This window comes from Zalophus californianus, chromosome 2 (genome assembly GCF_009762305.2).
Source record: "Zalophus californianus isolate mZalCal1 chromosome 2, mZalCal1.pri.v2, whole genome shotgun sequence".
Taxonomy (NCBI): Eukaryota; Metazoa; Chordata; class Mammalia; order Carnivora; family Otariidae; genus Zalophus; species Zalophus californianus.
In genome coordinates, this window is record NC_045596.1 from 201,515,077 (window position 1) to 201,529,622 (window position 14,546).

Here is a 14,546-nt window from a genome sequence, read left to right on the forward strand (position 1 = left end):
TCAGGTGTTCTTAGACCAAAATCAGAGAGATGTCACCCAGGACCACGTCCCTGCTCTCAGCCACCACGAGGCTCGCAGCCTCTCCTCCGATGCTTTTGCTCTCTTTCCCACGGCCTTCCCACCCTTTCTAAAAATATATATTTTGGTAAACACCTGGGCCAAAGGTTTGCCATGATTTATTAACAGTTAGCCAAAGGCTGACGAGCTAGATTGAAAACTACATCCAACTTTAACTAAGAACAAAAAACTACTCACAAGTGAGGCATGAAAACCCAACAGGGTCGTGGGTGACCAGTGATAACCAGGCATTTACTAGCACGGCACAAGCACAGTCTGCATGTGAGTTTGAACGTGCGCCACATGGATTATAAGGTGGTTATGTCTTTGCCCTTGGTCCCTGTGTCTCCATCTCGCTAAAGAAGGAACTAACTGGTTCCCTACCGTCTTTCTTCCTCACCGAACTGCCCGCCTGGAGCCTCCCACGTTTGAAGAGCTCAGTAAATACCAGACAGCTGGAGGAATAAAACACATTTTCTGGATATTTGGATTTTAGGGGTAGGCAAACAGCTTCTGTTATTAACACTCTAACACAGATGTTGGAAACCGGAAACTGGATCTAATATGTACATATGGTAACCAGACACTCACTGGAAAAGGTATGTGGAAAAGGGAGGAAGACAGAAACAGCCTATGAGACTAGCCATGGAAGTGGCTGATGCTAACAGCCTGGTGTGTGTATCCTTTCGCTCTCAGTCTTGTGAGCACTTGACTTAGCAGGTACGTTTCTCACAGATCTGGGTGGCCACAATAGCAGCCACAACCTCAGGGGAAGGGGCCTCGGCAACGTTGCCACGTGCAGGTCCATTTCCAGGGATGATGTGGCCTTCACCTTTGCTGCGTTCCCACATGCAAGCCACGCCGAGCCGCCTGAGGAATCTGAGCCGGCGCGGACTGACCTCAGAAATGCCGCTTCGGACAGCCCGCCATCCGCCTCCATGAGGCCTGCGCACAGACCGAGCATCCCATGGAATGTGTTGCATCTGCCCTCAAAACCAGGTTTGTCGGAAACAACACATGCACCAATGTGAATATTCTTAGTTTTCAACCACTTGGGGTCCACGGGTGAGCCTCTCCACCAGGGTGTCTCCGCTCCACGCACCGTCTGCAGACCGCGCTCACGGCAGGCATGGTCTGCCTGAATTGTGACTTGGGCTCCTGAGCCCCCCGTCCGCTCTGACCACAGAGGGTGGATCGTTTTTCCACCAGACCCTAGACCCAGACCCTGACCTAGACCCCGCCCCAGAAGGGGGCAGATTCCTTTCTGTCCCCGGGGAACCCGCGTCCGGGCCCCCTCCGCCCCTGCAGGAGCCAGCTGGTGAGGGTCCACGGCCATGTCCGTGCTCGGGGCCCCCACTCCCCGACTCTGCCCCCCTAACTGCTCGGGGAAGGAGGACAGAGGAGGCCAGAGACAGAACCGGGAGCACAGACGTGGCTTTCAAGCAGATGCTGGGAAAGGTGTGCATCCTTACCTGGAGCAGCAGAATGAACTGTGGGAACCTCTGTATGGGCTTCATCATCAGACTGTAGAGCGTGACGCGGTCGGGGCTGGACTCCTGGCACTGCTGTGGGGAGAAGCCCGGCTTACTCGCGCTTCGGGGCGGCGGGGGGCCCCCACCTCGGTCCTCCCACCACAACACAGACGCCTCGGCAGGGGGCGGCCTGGAGCCCATGCCCATCTTCACTCAACGGAGACCGTGCATGCAGATTTGCTACAAAATCCTCCCCACACCTGGATCACACCACACACGTGCTTGCGCCTCTGAGGTCCAGAGCACATTTGCATTCGATGCTTGACAGGCCACCTCTGACCGCGAGGCAGGGTTCGTCCATTTACAAACGCATTTCAACCTTCTAGGGACTGAGCTAGGTTCTGAGATTCTACAACCAGTTGAAAACTACATTTACAAAAAAATAAAGAGGCGCCTGGGTGGCTCAGCTGTTGAAGCGGCTGCCTTTGGCTCAGGTCATGATCTCAGGGTCCTGGGATCGAGCCCCACACCGGGCTCCCTGCTCGGCGGAGAGTCTGCTTCTCCCTCTCCCTCTGCCGCTCCCCCTGCTTGTGCTCTCTCTCTCACTTACTCTCTCTCAAATAAATAAAATATTTAAAAAAAGAGAGAAAAATACCCCAGAACCCCAAATAGGAGTTGCCAGGGCCCTTAAAAGCAGCCTGGTCCATGCACTGGGGCGAGTTCTTGTGGCGGCCACTGCCGTCCAAGCTTGGCTCTGGGGGCAAGGGTCTTGGGGTGAGGGGTGGGGGTGACCTGGGCTTGCATCCTGTGTGAGCTGCCCCAGGAGCAGCTACGGCCGAGGACGTCTGGTCTGAGAGCGGCTCTCCCACGTGGCAGGGGCTGCCTAGTCCCTCGACGCGCCTCTCTGAGCCGGGGAGGGACGCTCCAGTAGGCGGGACCCCGGCACACCAGGGTGGGGTCTCCAGCTAAGGGAGCGGTGTGGTCGGATGGCGGGGCGAGGGCCCAGCGCCCACCACCACCAAGGCGGCTCAGCCTCCTGACAGCAGTTCCCAGGCTAGGGACACAGGTCCTTGTCCCCAGGCCACCTGGCAGGGGGTCACCTGACGGTGGGGGCTGCGCCCGGCCCCTCGGCTGACATCTCAGGTACCGTCAGTGTCTGCCAAGACAGTTACAACCTCCTCCAAGGCAGGGAACGTCTGAACGTGTCTCCGTCCCCCAGGAGCCGTGCTGTGATATGGAAAGACCACCGAGCACCAAGACCCCCGAAACTGAGGGCTGGTGACCAGGGAAGGGGTGGGGGAGAATTCAGCCTCAGTGTAATAGGCCAGTGAGAACGTCACCTGAGTCCACTCGCTGCAGGTAGCAGGAGCTTTGAGAATTTAAGTAACAGGGACAAACTCTGGCTCAAGGTTTTATGACAGGAACTGGGGCCTCGTGCAAGTGAGGTCTGGGGTCGGTGGCTGGCCACAGTGAGGGACCGTGGGCTAAACATCCCAGGGCAACAACTCGCATTGTCAACGTCAGACGCACCTCACCTCTTACCCTTGGCCCACGGAGGGCTCGTCCTTCAGCGATCAGCTTATTGCTCTGACTCGAATGGGGCCGGAGAGCTCCACCCCAATCCCAAACGTTCTGTCTGTTGCCCCTAGTGCCGTGCTGAAGGACAGGAAGCCAAGCCAAAGGCAAGCTTCCTCTGGGATCGGACCTTACCTTTCGGCCTGCCCATCCATCCACACCCTTCCAAGGATGTGCAAATAAAGGTTATTTTCAAAAAGCTCTGCCACCTCTGAAAACTCATCTTCCTTTCTAGCCCTGACCCAACACGTCGGCACAATATCTTTACGACAAATAACATGACATGTGTAGAGGCAAAATGTGGTAAGATTCCACTATAAAGTATTTGGACACGGAACCTGTTATCAGAGGGTGTGAAAACCCAGAATGAAAAAAAAAAAGTGCTTACCTTTAAAAACTCGAGAAATGCAGGCTTTGTAGCACACGTTTTCTTGAGGATTGCCACCGCTGTGCTGAAATTATTCACATACTCGCTATAGGCGTCGAGCACCATGGATTTGGAAAACTGAAACAACAGAGAACATTGAGAACTATCAGCAGTGCATAGAGCCCAGGGCCTCCCTCCTCCAGGACATGATAAAAGATCCGAAACCTGCCCTAAAAGTAACCTGTCAGTCACTGTGATGTTTCCACAGGACACACTTCATCACGACCCCATGTGTTTTTTTTTCTTCTTTAAGCAAACTTGTTAGGAATCGTTTAGACAGTGGGTGGATCTCACTTCGCTCACCCCGATGCGCTTGTCGGCATCCTTGTTCAGGTCCCTGGTGGTCTGGCCTTCAGCTAAGCGGTGTCCCTGACTACAGACACCTGTCTTTAACTTCCGGCCAGTCCTCACTTTGTGGATTTCACCTCCGGAGGTGGACGCCACGTGGGCCCCGACAGCCTGCCTGGCGGGCTCTGAGCGTCCCCTGGAAATGCTCTGGGGGAGGAAGGAAACTGATTCCCTCCTGCTTCTCTGGCTGAGGGGCCACTCTGGTCCCTGTCCTGTTTCCCTAAACACCAAGAGGCCTCCCTCTGATATTCTTCTAAGAGCCCACAAATTCTCAAGATGAACAGGCATATCCATAAGCGGGTATCTGATGCGACCGTCACTTACAGAAAAAATGCTTTCATCTCAACTATATATTAAGATTTTTTCCTTTTAAAAAAAATGTCACCAAGGTCAACATTTCAAGAACAGAGATGAGTAATTGTAGACAGTGAACGCATAAAACACCAGAAAATGCAATTGCAAAGTAAATATCCAGTTTCCTCTTTGTTTTCCATAAAGATCCCTGAAAGGCATCATGCAAATATTTTAGTAAGAACTCCTGTTCCCGTGTTGTGTTCGAGGCATCCTGTAATTTATACACTTCCTGTAATTTACATACGTCATCAAGCCCACACAATTCTATAGGAAAAAGAAAAGGTTTCTCGTGTCATTATTACAGCATTCACTTGAACCTTCAAGCTGGATATCCCTTTGCTCCCGTAAGCTCCCACGTCTAGACAGAACACTTACTAAGCACAATACACATGGTTCATAAAAGGACCACGGATGAAAGGGCTCAGAACTGCCGGACGCACACAGGAGGCTGCTGGTTTCCAGGGCAGGAAACGTGAATGCACGCCGCTGCATCCTGTGTCGGCAGAGGCCTGGAGACGGCGTCTGCACAACAGGGCCCGGGCCACAGAATACTGGCTGCAGGGGACACGTGGGCATTTTCCGCTGCCTCCGGACAGGGACAAGGAGTCGGGCAAGACCCACCTGCCCCGGGGGTGAGTGGGACAGAGCAGCACACCGTCCACAGAGCCCCGGCTCGCCATGAAAACCACGCTCCCACTGCGCGGCGATGCACAGGATAGAGCTGGTGGCATTCCAGACACGCGCCCGGCGAGCCTCCGGACGGCGTCCTGACCACGTGCACCTGTGCTCTCACGGCGCGTGCGCTGAGCAAGGCACCGAGGCTGCTAACCCGGACACCCGGCGTGAGGCATCCCCCTGAGCACGGAAACCGGGGCAAAGCACAGGCGAGCTCCGTGGGGGGGTGGGGCCTGCCAGCAATTACCGAAGCCACAAAGACGTCCCCGATGGTTTCCACGGAGTCCCAGTCAGCCACGCGGCTGGCCAGCGCAATCTGGAACATGCCGTGGCACTGCAACAGCTCTTTGATTCGGTAGAACACCACCTTCAGCTTCCTCTCGCTCAGGATCTTTGGCTCCATCTCCGACAGCGGCTTCTCGTATTGCTAACGAAGACACGCGGGAAGACGGTACAGGCTCTTTAGAGGGTGCGTTGAAAACATATGGAGACATCCCCTCACGTACGTCACGGTTCACGCAAACCCCACGACTCTTCATGTCCACACACAGACCCAACACTCAGCGTGTCCTGGGACTTCTGCCACTGCGATCACGTCATGGTTCGTGTGCGCACGTAAACCCGCAGGTGTGCAAAAGGCCTGTGAGGCCCGAGTGTCCCCCGCGACACGACGTTTCGGTACCTCCAGAATCCTCTTCAGGGCATCCACGTAGTTCTTTTCGCTGTCGACCACTGAGCCCAGGATGTATCTTCTTACGACCTGTTGGCAGTTGGAAAAACACAGCGGTAAGCAAACTGCTGCAGAAAACAGAAATTTCACTTCTTGTGGATAAAGAACTTTCTTGCTCTGTTTCTTGGTTCTCAAAACAGGAGGCAAAGGAAACCTCCACAGGCCTCTAGGGTGCTATGAACAGTGCGTTAGCTAACGTTATAGGCACAAAACCTACTTTCCCTGTTGCCACGGTCACGAAATAGGCCAAACCTCAAATTACAAACCATAAGGACAGCAGGACAAGTGACGTTACTGTAGGAACGTCAACAATTGTGAGCTGAAGTAACGGTATCTTCTGGGCCCTACGCTGCGTTACGGGATATTTCACATAGGACTAAAGCATGAAAAGAGCCATTCCAGTCTTGACTCAAAGAATGCTAGTAGCAGCACAGATCAAGTGAAATTATTATTGCCAAGTTGTAGAAGGAGAAACAGCTTTGAAAGGTGGAAGAGTAGGGGCGCCTGGGTGGCTCAGTCATTAAGCGTCTGCCAGGGTCCTGGGATCGAGCCCCGCGTCGGGCTCCCTGCTCCGCGGGAAGGCTGCTTCTCCCTCTCCCACTCCCCCTGCTTGTGTTCCTGCTCTCGCTGTGTCTCTGTCAAATAAATAAATACAATCTTAAAAAAAAAAAAAGAAGAAAGAAAGGTGGAAGAATAGATTTTTTTGGCTCGAGAGCTTTGACCAAGCGAAGACACGCTCAGGAGGTGGGGGCAGGGGGGGCAGCTTGTGGATTAAGGCCAGCGAGCGGCTCCCGCCTCAAACACACTGGTCACTCAAGCATGGAGATGGGGCTCTGGGCGCGCGGTTCCTGTTAAAGGCCAGTGATGATGCTGGGCACTTCCATCAAGCCTAGACATATTCTGGCAAGTTATTTTTGCCAATAAATGGAAAATGAGCACAAAATTACAGTAAGACTGCCTCTAGACCACACACACCCCAGTCCCCCGCCCCCCCCCCCCCCCAGGCCTTTGAGGAGGAGGGGAGGCTCGCGACAGGAACCACAACTCCACCCAGCGGGTGGAGACGGCATTTTCCACAGTGCAGAACATTCCAGAGCTCTGTGACTGACAAGGGAGCGACTCTCTCCACAAAAAGGACCATTCAAATTCACAAAATTAAGATAAAAACCAGTGCTTCTAGGGCAGATAAAGAGTACAGAAGGCTCTGGGGTTAAAAGAGGCCCTCGCGAGGCTGCCAGCCACCTGGCCCCATTCGTGGTCAGGAGTCTGGGCGCTCACCCCTCGCTCCACGAGGAAGGCTAGACCCCACAACCCAGTCACTCCCCAGACTAGCAGAGGGCCCATCTCCGCCATCCTTTTTCCCGAATTCAGATTCCCAGCGGCTGCACGTCTCCTCAGGCAGAAGATCTGGGGTCAAACCCAGGAAATCACAGGCATTTGTAGCAGCCCTGAGAGGACTCTGAGAGGTCAGGTCCCACGTCCTCTACACAGCTGTCCCCTACGACGTCACAGTGTCCCGCCTGCGCTCGCTAGGAGGGAGGGCCCTGCTTCCCCCGGCACCACGTCCTCAGACAAGGGGACCCAGGTCCAAGTCACACTGTGTTCCCCCAGGAATGAGCACGGAAACCCCATTAGTGGACAGAGCCCCAGGCCGCACAGGAGTGGGGCAGGAGGGACGCAGGCAGAGAGACCTCAAAGGAACATCAAGGGTGTTTTCGAGAACTCAAGGCCCTTTCTCCAACTGGTGGGGCTGGAGAGCGGCGGGTGAGCCACGGCCCGGGACAGCCAGCACCGCGCCCCACAGGGATCGCAGCCGCACGTGCCCAGGGAGCACCGGACGGTGCAGAGCATTTACGGGCCATCCAACTAACTGACTTAGGATTTGGGATTTTAGGTTTGGGGATCAGAGACTTGGCTCAGGCGTCAGGCCCTACTGTGCCCAGGGCAGGGCGCCACCCCCATCATCGGCCTCCTCGGAGCCGCAGCATCCTCCTGTGGGACGTGCGCGCGGACATGGAGGGATATGCGAGCACTTAAAGACACCCCGCACGCCCGTCGGCATGTCCTCCTTTGTTCCCGACACGCTCACAGATCAGCCATGGCCCACAGACACGCTTCCTCGTCCTGTCAGCCCTGCTGCGCGGGCCCCCCCCTTCAACTCCCGTGAAACTTGAGCTTCCTAGTTTGCAGACAACAATTAACGGCCCCTGGGCATCCTCCCAACTCAGCTCTTCGTTCAGACTCTGAGCTTAGCACTGTCACCACCTTGTTCCGAGCCACGCCGCTCTCCACACGTGTCTACCTAGCGCTGTGTGTCTCCAGGACATGCGTCATGCTGACCCCATGCAGAACAACTCTCCAGGGCCCCCCAAAAGCCCCAAACCCTACTCCACGCTCTGGTCCTCAGGCTTTCTTTTCCTTTTACCCAAAGATCATCAAACGGACACCACCGCATTTTTTTCCCTCTGCTACCTCTTTCCAGAGGCTAAGAAACTCGTTGATATCCCGCTGATTTCACCAGTTGTTGGAAATCTTTTACTCTGCATGTGAGGCACCGCATACATGCTAGTGTCTCTAGGTAAAGTCGCCCCGCCAGTAAGAACCAGTATAAATCACACCCACACACGTCTCACACTTACTCGGGGGTGATACCCAAACACACGTGGGCCAGAAAGCCCACGGCCACCAAGGCCACAGAGGGGCCACGAGCGGGGGATGGCAGGCGCTCGGCCGGGGGAACACAGCCACGCCAGGAAGCAGCCCCCCATCCTACCTGCTGCTGAGATAGACCTTCGGGCATCGGGGTGAGGACAGCTTCTGGATGTTTGCAGTCAACATCAATAAATAAATTCTGCTCCTCTTCAAGACAGGGTCTGTGATCTTAAAGAAAAGTCAGAATGCACTAGTTTGACCTTGAAATGATATATTCATAATATTACAGCGTGGGGAAAAAAAAATCAACGCTTCGGGCAGACACTTCGATTTTCCGCGCTTACGTTCCACCGGGCCATGATTAAATTGAAAATTTTAACAAGAAAATATCCTTTCCACCAGAGGAACACAGTGTCCATCGGTACCTGAAGTTTTCAATACTTGGACGTTTAATTTCAAAAGGCAGAGGTGTCCTCTCAATACCTGGTTGGTAAGTCAGAACTAAATACTTCAATTTCTTAATCTATAAAATACCGCATTCAGAAACAAAGAAGGGCAGCTAAGAACCCTCACTCAGTAATTGACGAAAGCTAAGTGGAGACTCAGTGTATTTCTCGACTTTCTGTCTGCCCTGCTCACTGGGAAAGCAGAACTACCATCAGACCAAAACTCAGCTTATCCTTAAAAACTTGGCTGTAGCTAAGTAATCCACAGAATGGCTGGAAAACAGAAAAGCAAAGGGGTTCTTAGGTAACAGGAGCCCAGAGATGATCAAATTCCAATCTCCAAAAGCCTGGCTGCACAGAAATATTTGTGAGGAGCTTGTAAGAACCTCCCAGTGTCTACACACCCATGAGAGCGGCCCAAATCCGGAGCGCCAACCACACCACGTACTGCGAGAGCGTGGAGCATCGGGGGCCCCCACGCACAGCTGGCAGGGTGCAGAGTGGCGCAGACATTTTGGAGGACAGTTTGGTGCTTTCTTACAAAAGTAAACACACTCTTACCCTACAATCCAGCAATGACACTCCTTCGTATTTACCCAGAGAAGTTGAAAACTTATGTCCACATACAACCTGCAATGGATGTTTACAGCAGTTGATTCATCATTGCCAAAACCTGAAGCCACCAAGATGCCCTGCAGTAGGCGATGGACACATAAGCTGCAGTCCATCCAGACGTGGGATGGTGTTCAGCGCTACAAAGAAACAAGCCTTCAAGCCATGAACAGACGTGGGGGAGCCTTAAGGACATGTGACTAAGTGAAGGAAGCCGGTCTGAGAAGTCCACACACAGTCGGACTCCAACTCTGACAATCTGGGGAAGCAAAACCACAGACAGTGACAAGATCAGAGGCTACCAGGGGTTGTGGCGAAGGGAGGAACGAGCAGGAGGAGCACAGGCGACTTTTAGGGCCGTGAAGCTACTGTGTGTGGTACTGTAACGGTGGGTACCTGTCACTGGACTTGTGTCCAAACCCACAGAACGCACCACACTGAGAAGGAAACCATGTAAATGTACACTGCGGACCCTGGATGATGATGTGTCCGTGTGGGTTCGTCAGTGGCAACAAATGCACCAAGATGGCGGGGATGCTATACGGTTGGGGAGGCGGTGCACGGCAGGGGGGTATATGCAAGATCTCTGCGCCTTCTGCTCAGTTTTGCTGTGAATCTAAAATTGATCTTAAATAACAGTCTTAAAAAGAGATAGAACAGAACCTTCTGGTATCCAAGGTCCCCCCGTCGGGTTTCACAGATCGGTCCCAGGGCTCCTGAGCCTGCACACATGGGATTTGTTAAATGCTCCTTCATTCACGAGTACATCCAGGCTTAAGAACCACTAATTCAGTCCCATCTTCCCATTTTATAGCTTGGGAAACTAAGGTCGTCGGGCTCAGGGAGGCACTTGACCAACTGCCGCACCCCTCTGGGGGTCCCCGCAGACCTCCTTCCCGCCCAGCCTGGGGCTTCCTGCCCATCCTGTGTGCTGGGTGCTGTCCTGCAGATTCCTGTTCAGGGTCTGGGGTGGGGCCCCAAATCCCAGCCTGGGCACCTGTCAGACCTGCCCGGACGCCCCGTGAAGCAGTTCGTCCCGGGGGCGCCCGGCATGCTGCCAGTAACCCGTCAGGGCACACACTGTACCAGAACCCCGCACCCCAGCCGTCTCCTTACCACGTAACCCACGGGGGCTCCTGACAGCCTCTTGTGCATTTGGTTCAAGACGCTGAAGATTTCACTAGGGCTAGAATTTATACAAGACTCTAGTTCATTTTAGCACCCAATACACACCATCCTCCGAGACTGCTCCTTATGGAAGCGTGGTTTCACGGTGCTTTCCAGGCACAGCTATCGGCAAATGCTACGTGTGCACCAGCTCATCTCTCAGAACACTTGTGCAAAGAACAAAGTCAAGTTTTTAAAGGAATCTGTCAGGGTCCCGGCGCCCACTCCGGGAAAGTTCGCTCCCAGCCACCATGTAGGTAGCCAGCTGTCTTGTAATAATGCACCCATGTGAAGACATCTTCCCAGACGTCAGATAACCCTTGGTCCACAGCTTGTTGTCCACATGGAACACTCCAGACACAACCTCTCTCTCTGACGTAGATTCATCATTGAATCCCTGTGCCGAGAGCCTCAGGAAACCTGAAACTTCTGGAATCATCCCAGATCTTTCCTCACCAACAAAAGCGTTCCTAAAATCCCTGCTTAGAACAAGCCCTCTTAGCCTGTGTCTTTCTGGGAAATAAATATACGCAAGAGAACCTATACTCTGTAAACAGATCATCCATTATTATGCCTTATCAAGAATAAACTTGCTGGGGCGCCTGGGGGGCTCAGTCGGTTAAGCATCAGGTCATGAACCCAGGGTCCTGGGATCAAGTCCCACGTCTGGGCCCCTGATCGGCGGAGAGCCTGCTTCTCCCTCTCTCTCTGTCTCCACCCCCCCCCCTTCTCTTACAAATGAATAAAGCCTTAAAAAAAGAGAAAAAGAATAAAGTTGCTGAGAATCCAAACTGACTGAGGTCGGATACCCAAGGGGATTTTGGGAGAGAGAACAGAGAGTGAAGCCCCCAGGGCAGGGGTTCACGAAGGGCCAGTGTGCTGAGAGACCACAGAAAGAGAAGTGAAGTCTACCACCCACGAGAATTCACTCAACTTTCTGCTGCCCGTTGTATGTGTGCGTGTCCATCCCTGAGCTACTGCACAGGTCTGAGCATATGCCCTCAGCTGAGAAAGCATGCCCTCCCTCCACCCGGGAGGGGAGACCCAGGCGGCCCAGCTATGTCACACCCCAGCGACGGGCATGGTGCTGAGGGGGGTGCTCGTGACAGCCCGCAGCTGCACTCTGCGCCACCAACATGCTGTGTGACAGACAGGTCTGCGAGCCGTGTCACACACCTGGAGCCATGAAGGACCTGGTCCGAATGAGAGAGCGGCCTCTCTTCACGGCGGCCTTTGTCTTCTCGAGCCCGTCCTTCGTGCCCTCTTTGGCGGCTTTCATGAGCTTCTGCATCTGTAAGAAGAGCAGGAAACATGAGAAGTGACACCGTCGATAAAACTTCACTTGCTGCTTTTATTTTAAAAGAATACTGTCAAGTAGCTTGATCTTAAAAGGTGCCCTCAAGTTGGCTTTGTGGTTTGGAGGGGGGGGCTCCCTTGTTGCGCGTGCGCGTGCGTGCGTGGTTTGGGCCATGTTTGTGTGTTTAACAAAAAAGAAGGAAGGAAAGAAGGAAAAGCGCACTTGAACAACCAGCCCTTCCTCGGCCTGGGGGATGGGGAGGCGAGGGTCTCCGGCTGCGTGTAAGGTCAGTCTCCGTCGCTCCTGGGACGACTCACACACACAGTGCTCTGCAGACCTCAGAGGCAGTGAATCGAGAGCACACACAGTTACGCGGCGGGCCCGGGTCACAGGGCGCACACAGGACAAGGCACGACAGCCCCCCAGCTGCCTTCCTGAGATCGCCGGGGGGCAAGTCCACGGCGTACAGGGGCGCCCGCGGGCTGCTCGGGCCCCGCTGCGGGCTGTGGGGAGCCAGAACCGCACTTCCCACCGGACCACCATGTAGGGGTTCTGGTTCCCTGAACCCAGAGCCCGAGGACACACACGCACACACCAGCCGTTGGGGCTCAGAGCTGCAACGACCTGCTTTGGCTTCTTACCTCCCTTATTCTCGAAAACTGTAAGGTCTGAGGTACTGGCTATCAGGCTCCAAGGGATTCTTTTATAAAGAGAAACCCCAGATGGCCTGCTCCAGACAAACCGGCATCTGGTCCAAGGGACCCCACACTGCCTGCCGCCCTGGTCCTCCTGCCGACTCCGTCCTGACAGCGCACGGACTTCAACCCTGCCAGTGTGTCTCGGGGCCGGATCATCAGGGCCCGGCTGCCCCCCGGGGGTGCACGCCGGTGTCGGACAGGCACTGCAGCCCTGGCTGGCCCCGTGCATCCTCCAGCCCCCCAGGCCTCCACCCAGCTGCACCCAAACCACGTCCACGCTCGCTAGCCAGGACCCTGCTCCAACGTCCATGGGGCACGGCCACCGCAGCTCCTGGGTCCTGCGTCCCCCCCTCCCCATCCTGGGGACATGCCCTTCACCACATGCGCCATCTCCCCTGCCGGCCACTGTTGGGGCCTCCACCCTGCACGCCCCTCCCCCCAGGCTCGCCTGCTGCAAGGCACCTCTGCGTCGTCTCCTGACCCACCAGCTTCCCCAGACCTCATGTGCCTTAGCCCACGCCGAACCGCTAAGCCTCGATCTTCAGCCAGACCCTGACCAGGGTCTCTCAGATGAGAATCAGAGAATTGCAAAGAGACGACGAAAGGGGGCCAGCCTGCAAAGCGCCTGGTCCTCGAGCAGCGATGAAGACCCAGGTGCTGGGGAGCTGTGGTGCCTGTCCCAGATCACACAGCAGCCAGGAGACAGAGCCAGGGCTCCCGACCCATGCTACTGTCTGCTTCTTACTGGATGAAGGGGGTCTGCTTGGCCTGGCCCTAATTACTTACCGTGTCTCAGGGCTCCCTGCTTCCCAGCGCATGCTGCTCTCCCTGCCACACACCTGCTTCCAAATTCCTCCACCAAGCTGGCCTCCTTCATGCCTCCCCCGTGACCAATGACTGCACTCACGGCTCTCTGCAAAATCGCGCCAGGCCCCAGACACTCCTGTGTGACCTGCTGCCTTAGATTCGTGCACGGGAACCAGCCAGAGGCTGGGCTGAAGGAAGTGACGTGACTCCCAGAGTTTTGCTCCTGCTGTGGGAAGCCCAGGGCACAAGAACACCCCGGAATTAAGCAGGTGACTCTAACGGAAGGGAACATCTATTTTCAGTTAGACACTATTTAACACATACAAACAAATCACAAAACGTCGGAGGAACAAGAGACCTAATGGACGTGAACGTTACTTGACAGTGCCCTTTTAAAACACCTCTACGAGGACGGACCGCCACCACGTTCAAATCTAGCGGTTCTCGAACTTGCTGGTCTCAGGAGCCCTCTATACTCGTAGAAGTACCAAGGGCCCTACGAGCTCTGTTCATCTGGCTTTCACTGGTCTACGTTTACTGGATGAAGGGTTAAAATTGAGAAAAATATCAAACTTTTCTGAACATTCATTTAGAAATAATAATAAACCTGTCCTGTGTTATCCAAGTAGCGCATTCATGAAACACCACTGTATCTCCCCCCAAGATAGGTGGTGTGGTTGCGCATGTCTGGAAATCTCTCCGGCATCTCAAAGATGGCGGATCCTGCAGGCCGTGGCTGCGGTCCCACACAGCGGGGCCTCAGGGACACTCGCGTCCGCGTGTGAGCGCACGAGGGAGACAGAGGGTAAATAGCGTCTCAGATCTAATGTGAGCGCGCTACACGGGCCTTGGGGACACCTGGGAGCCCAGGACCACACTTTGAGGACCACTGTTGGGTTAAAAAGGGCCAACATGGTTGCTATGGTGCTTCTTTTAAAAGCATGGCCTGTCTCTGAATAAGCACGTTCAACGCAGCTGGTCAAAAAATGAACCACACTACCTTGAGTTCATGTCTCTGCTTTAGCTGCTGCATCTCTGTGGCTCCCACCGTGTTTGCCATCAAAGCTCTCATCTTTTTCTCATAGTGCTCCTTGAAACGGGTTAGGTCATGGGAAAGCTACACAGCATAAAGAGACACAATCTTTTCACAAGGACGCTCCTTCCGGTACTTTCAGACAGTCTTACGTTGAGAGGACATGGCGGTGGTGGCGTCTGGGGGACCCCACGCC

At 54.5% G+C, this 14,546-nt stretch overlaps 1 protein-coding gene across 8 annotated transcripts in view; it reads right to left on the bottom strand.

Moving 5' to 3' along the window:
• Positions 1 to 14,546, bottom strand: part of ARHGEF10 (Rho guanine nucleotide exchange factor 10) — a 111,112-nt gene that overhangs the window by 45,899 nt on the left and 50,667 nt on the right. For 6 of the 8 annotated variants that reach the window (XM_027598736.2, XM_027598730.2, XM_027598732.2 and 3 more), the window contains 6 exons: positions 11,692 to 11,806; positions 8,412 to 8,518; positions 5,591 to 5,668; positions 5,156 to 5,335; positions 3,493 to 3,609; positions 1,530 to 1,622 (listed from right to left, as the gene is read on the bottom strand). In XM_027598736.2, coding sequence (XP_027454537.2) covers positions 1,530 to 1,622; positions 3,493 to 3,609; positions 5,156 to 5,335; positions 5,591 to 5,668; positions 8,412 to 8,518; positions 11,692 to 11,806 — 690 coding nt within the window. The remainder of the gene's footprint in view (positions 1 to 1,529; positions 1,623 to 3,492; positions 3,610 to 5,155; positions 5,336 to 5,590; positions 5,669 to 8,411; positions 8,519 to 11,691; positions 11,807 to 14,546) is intronic. The other 2 variants (XM_027598734.2, XM_027598735.2) reach the window with 2 other exon arrangements.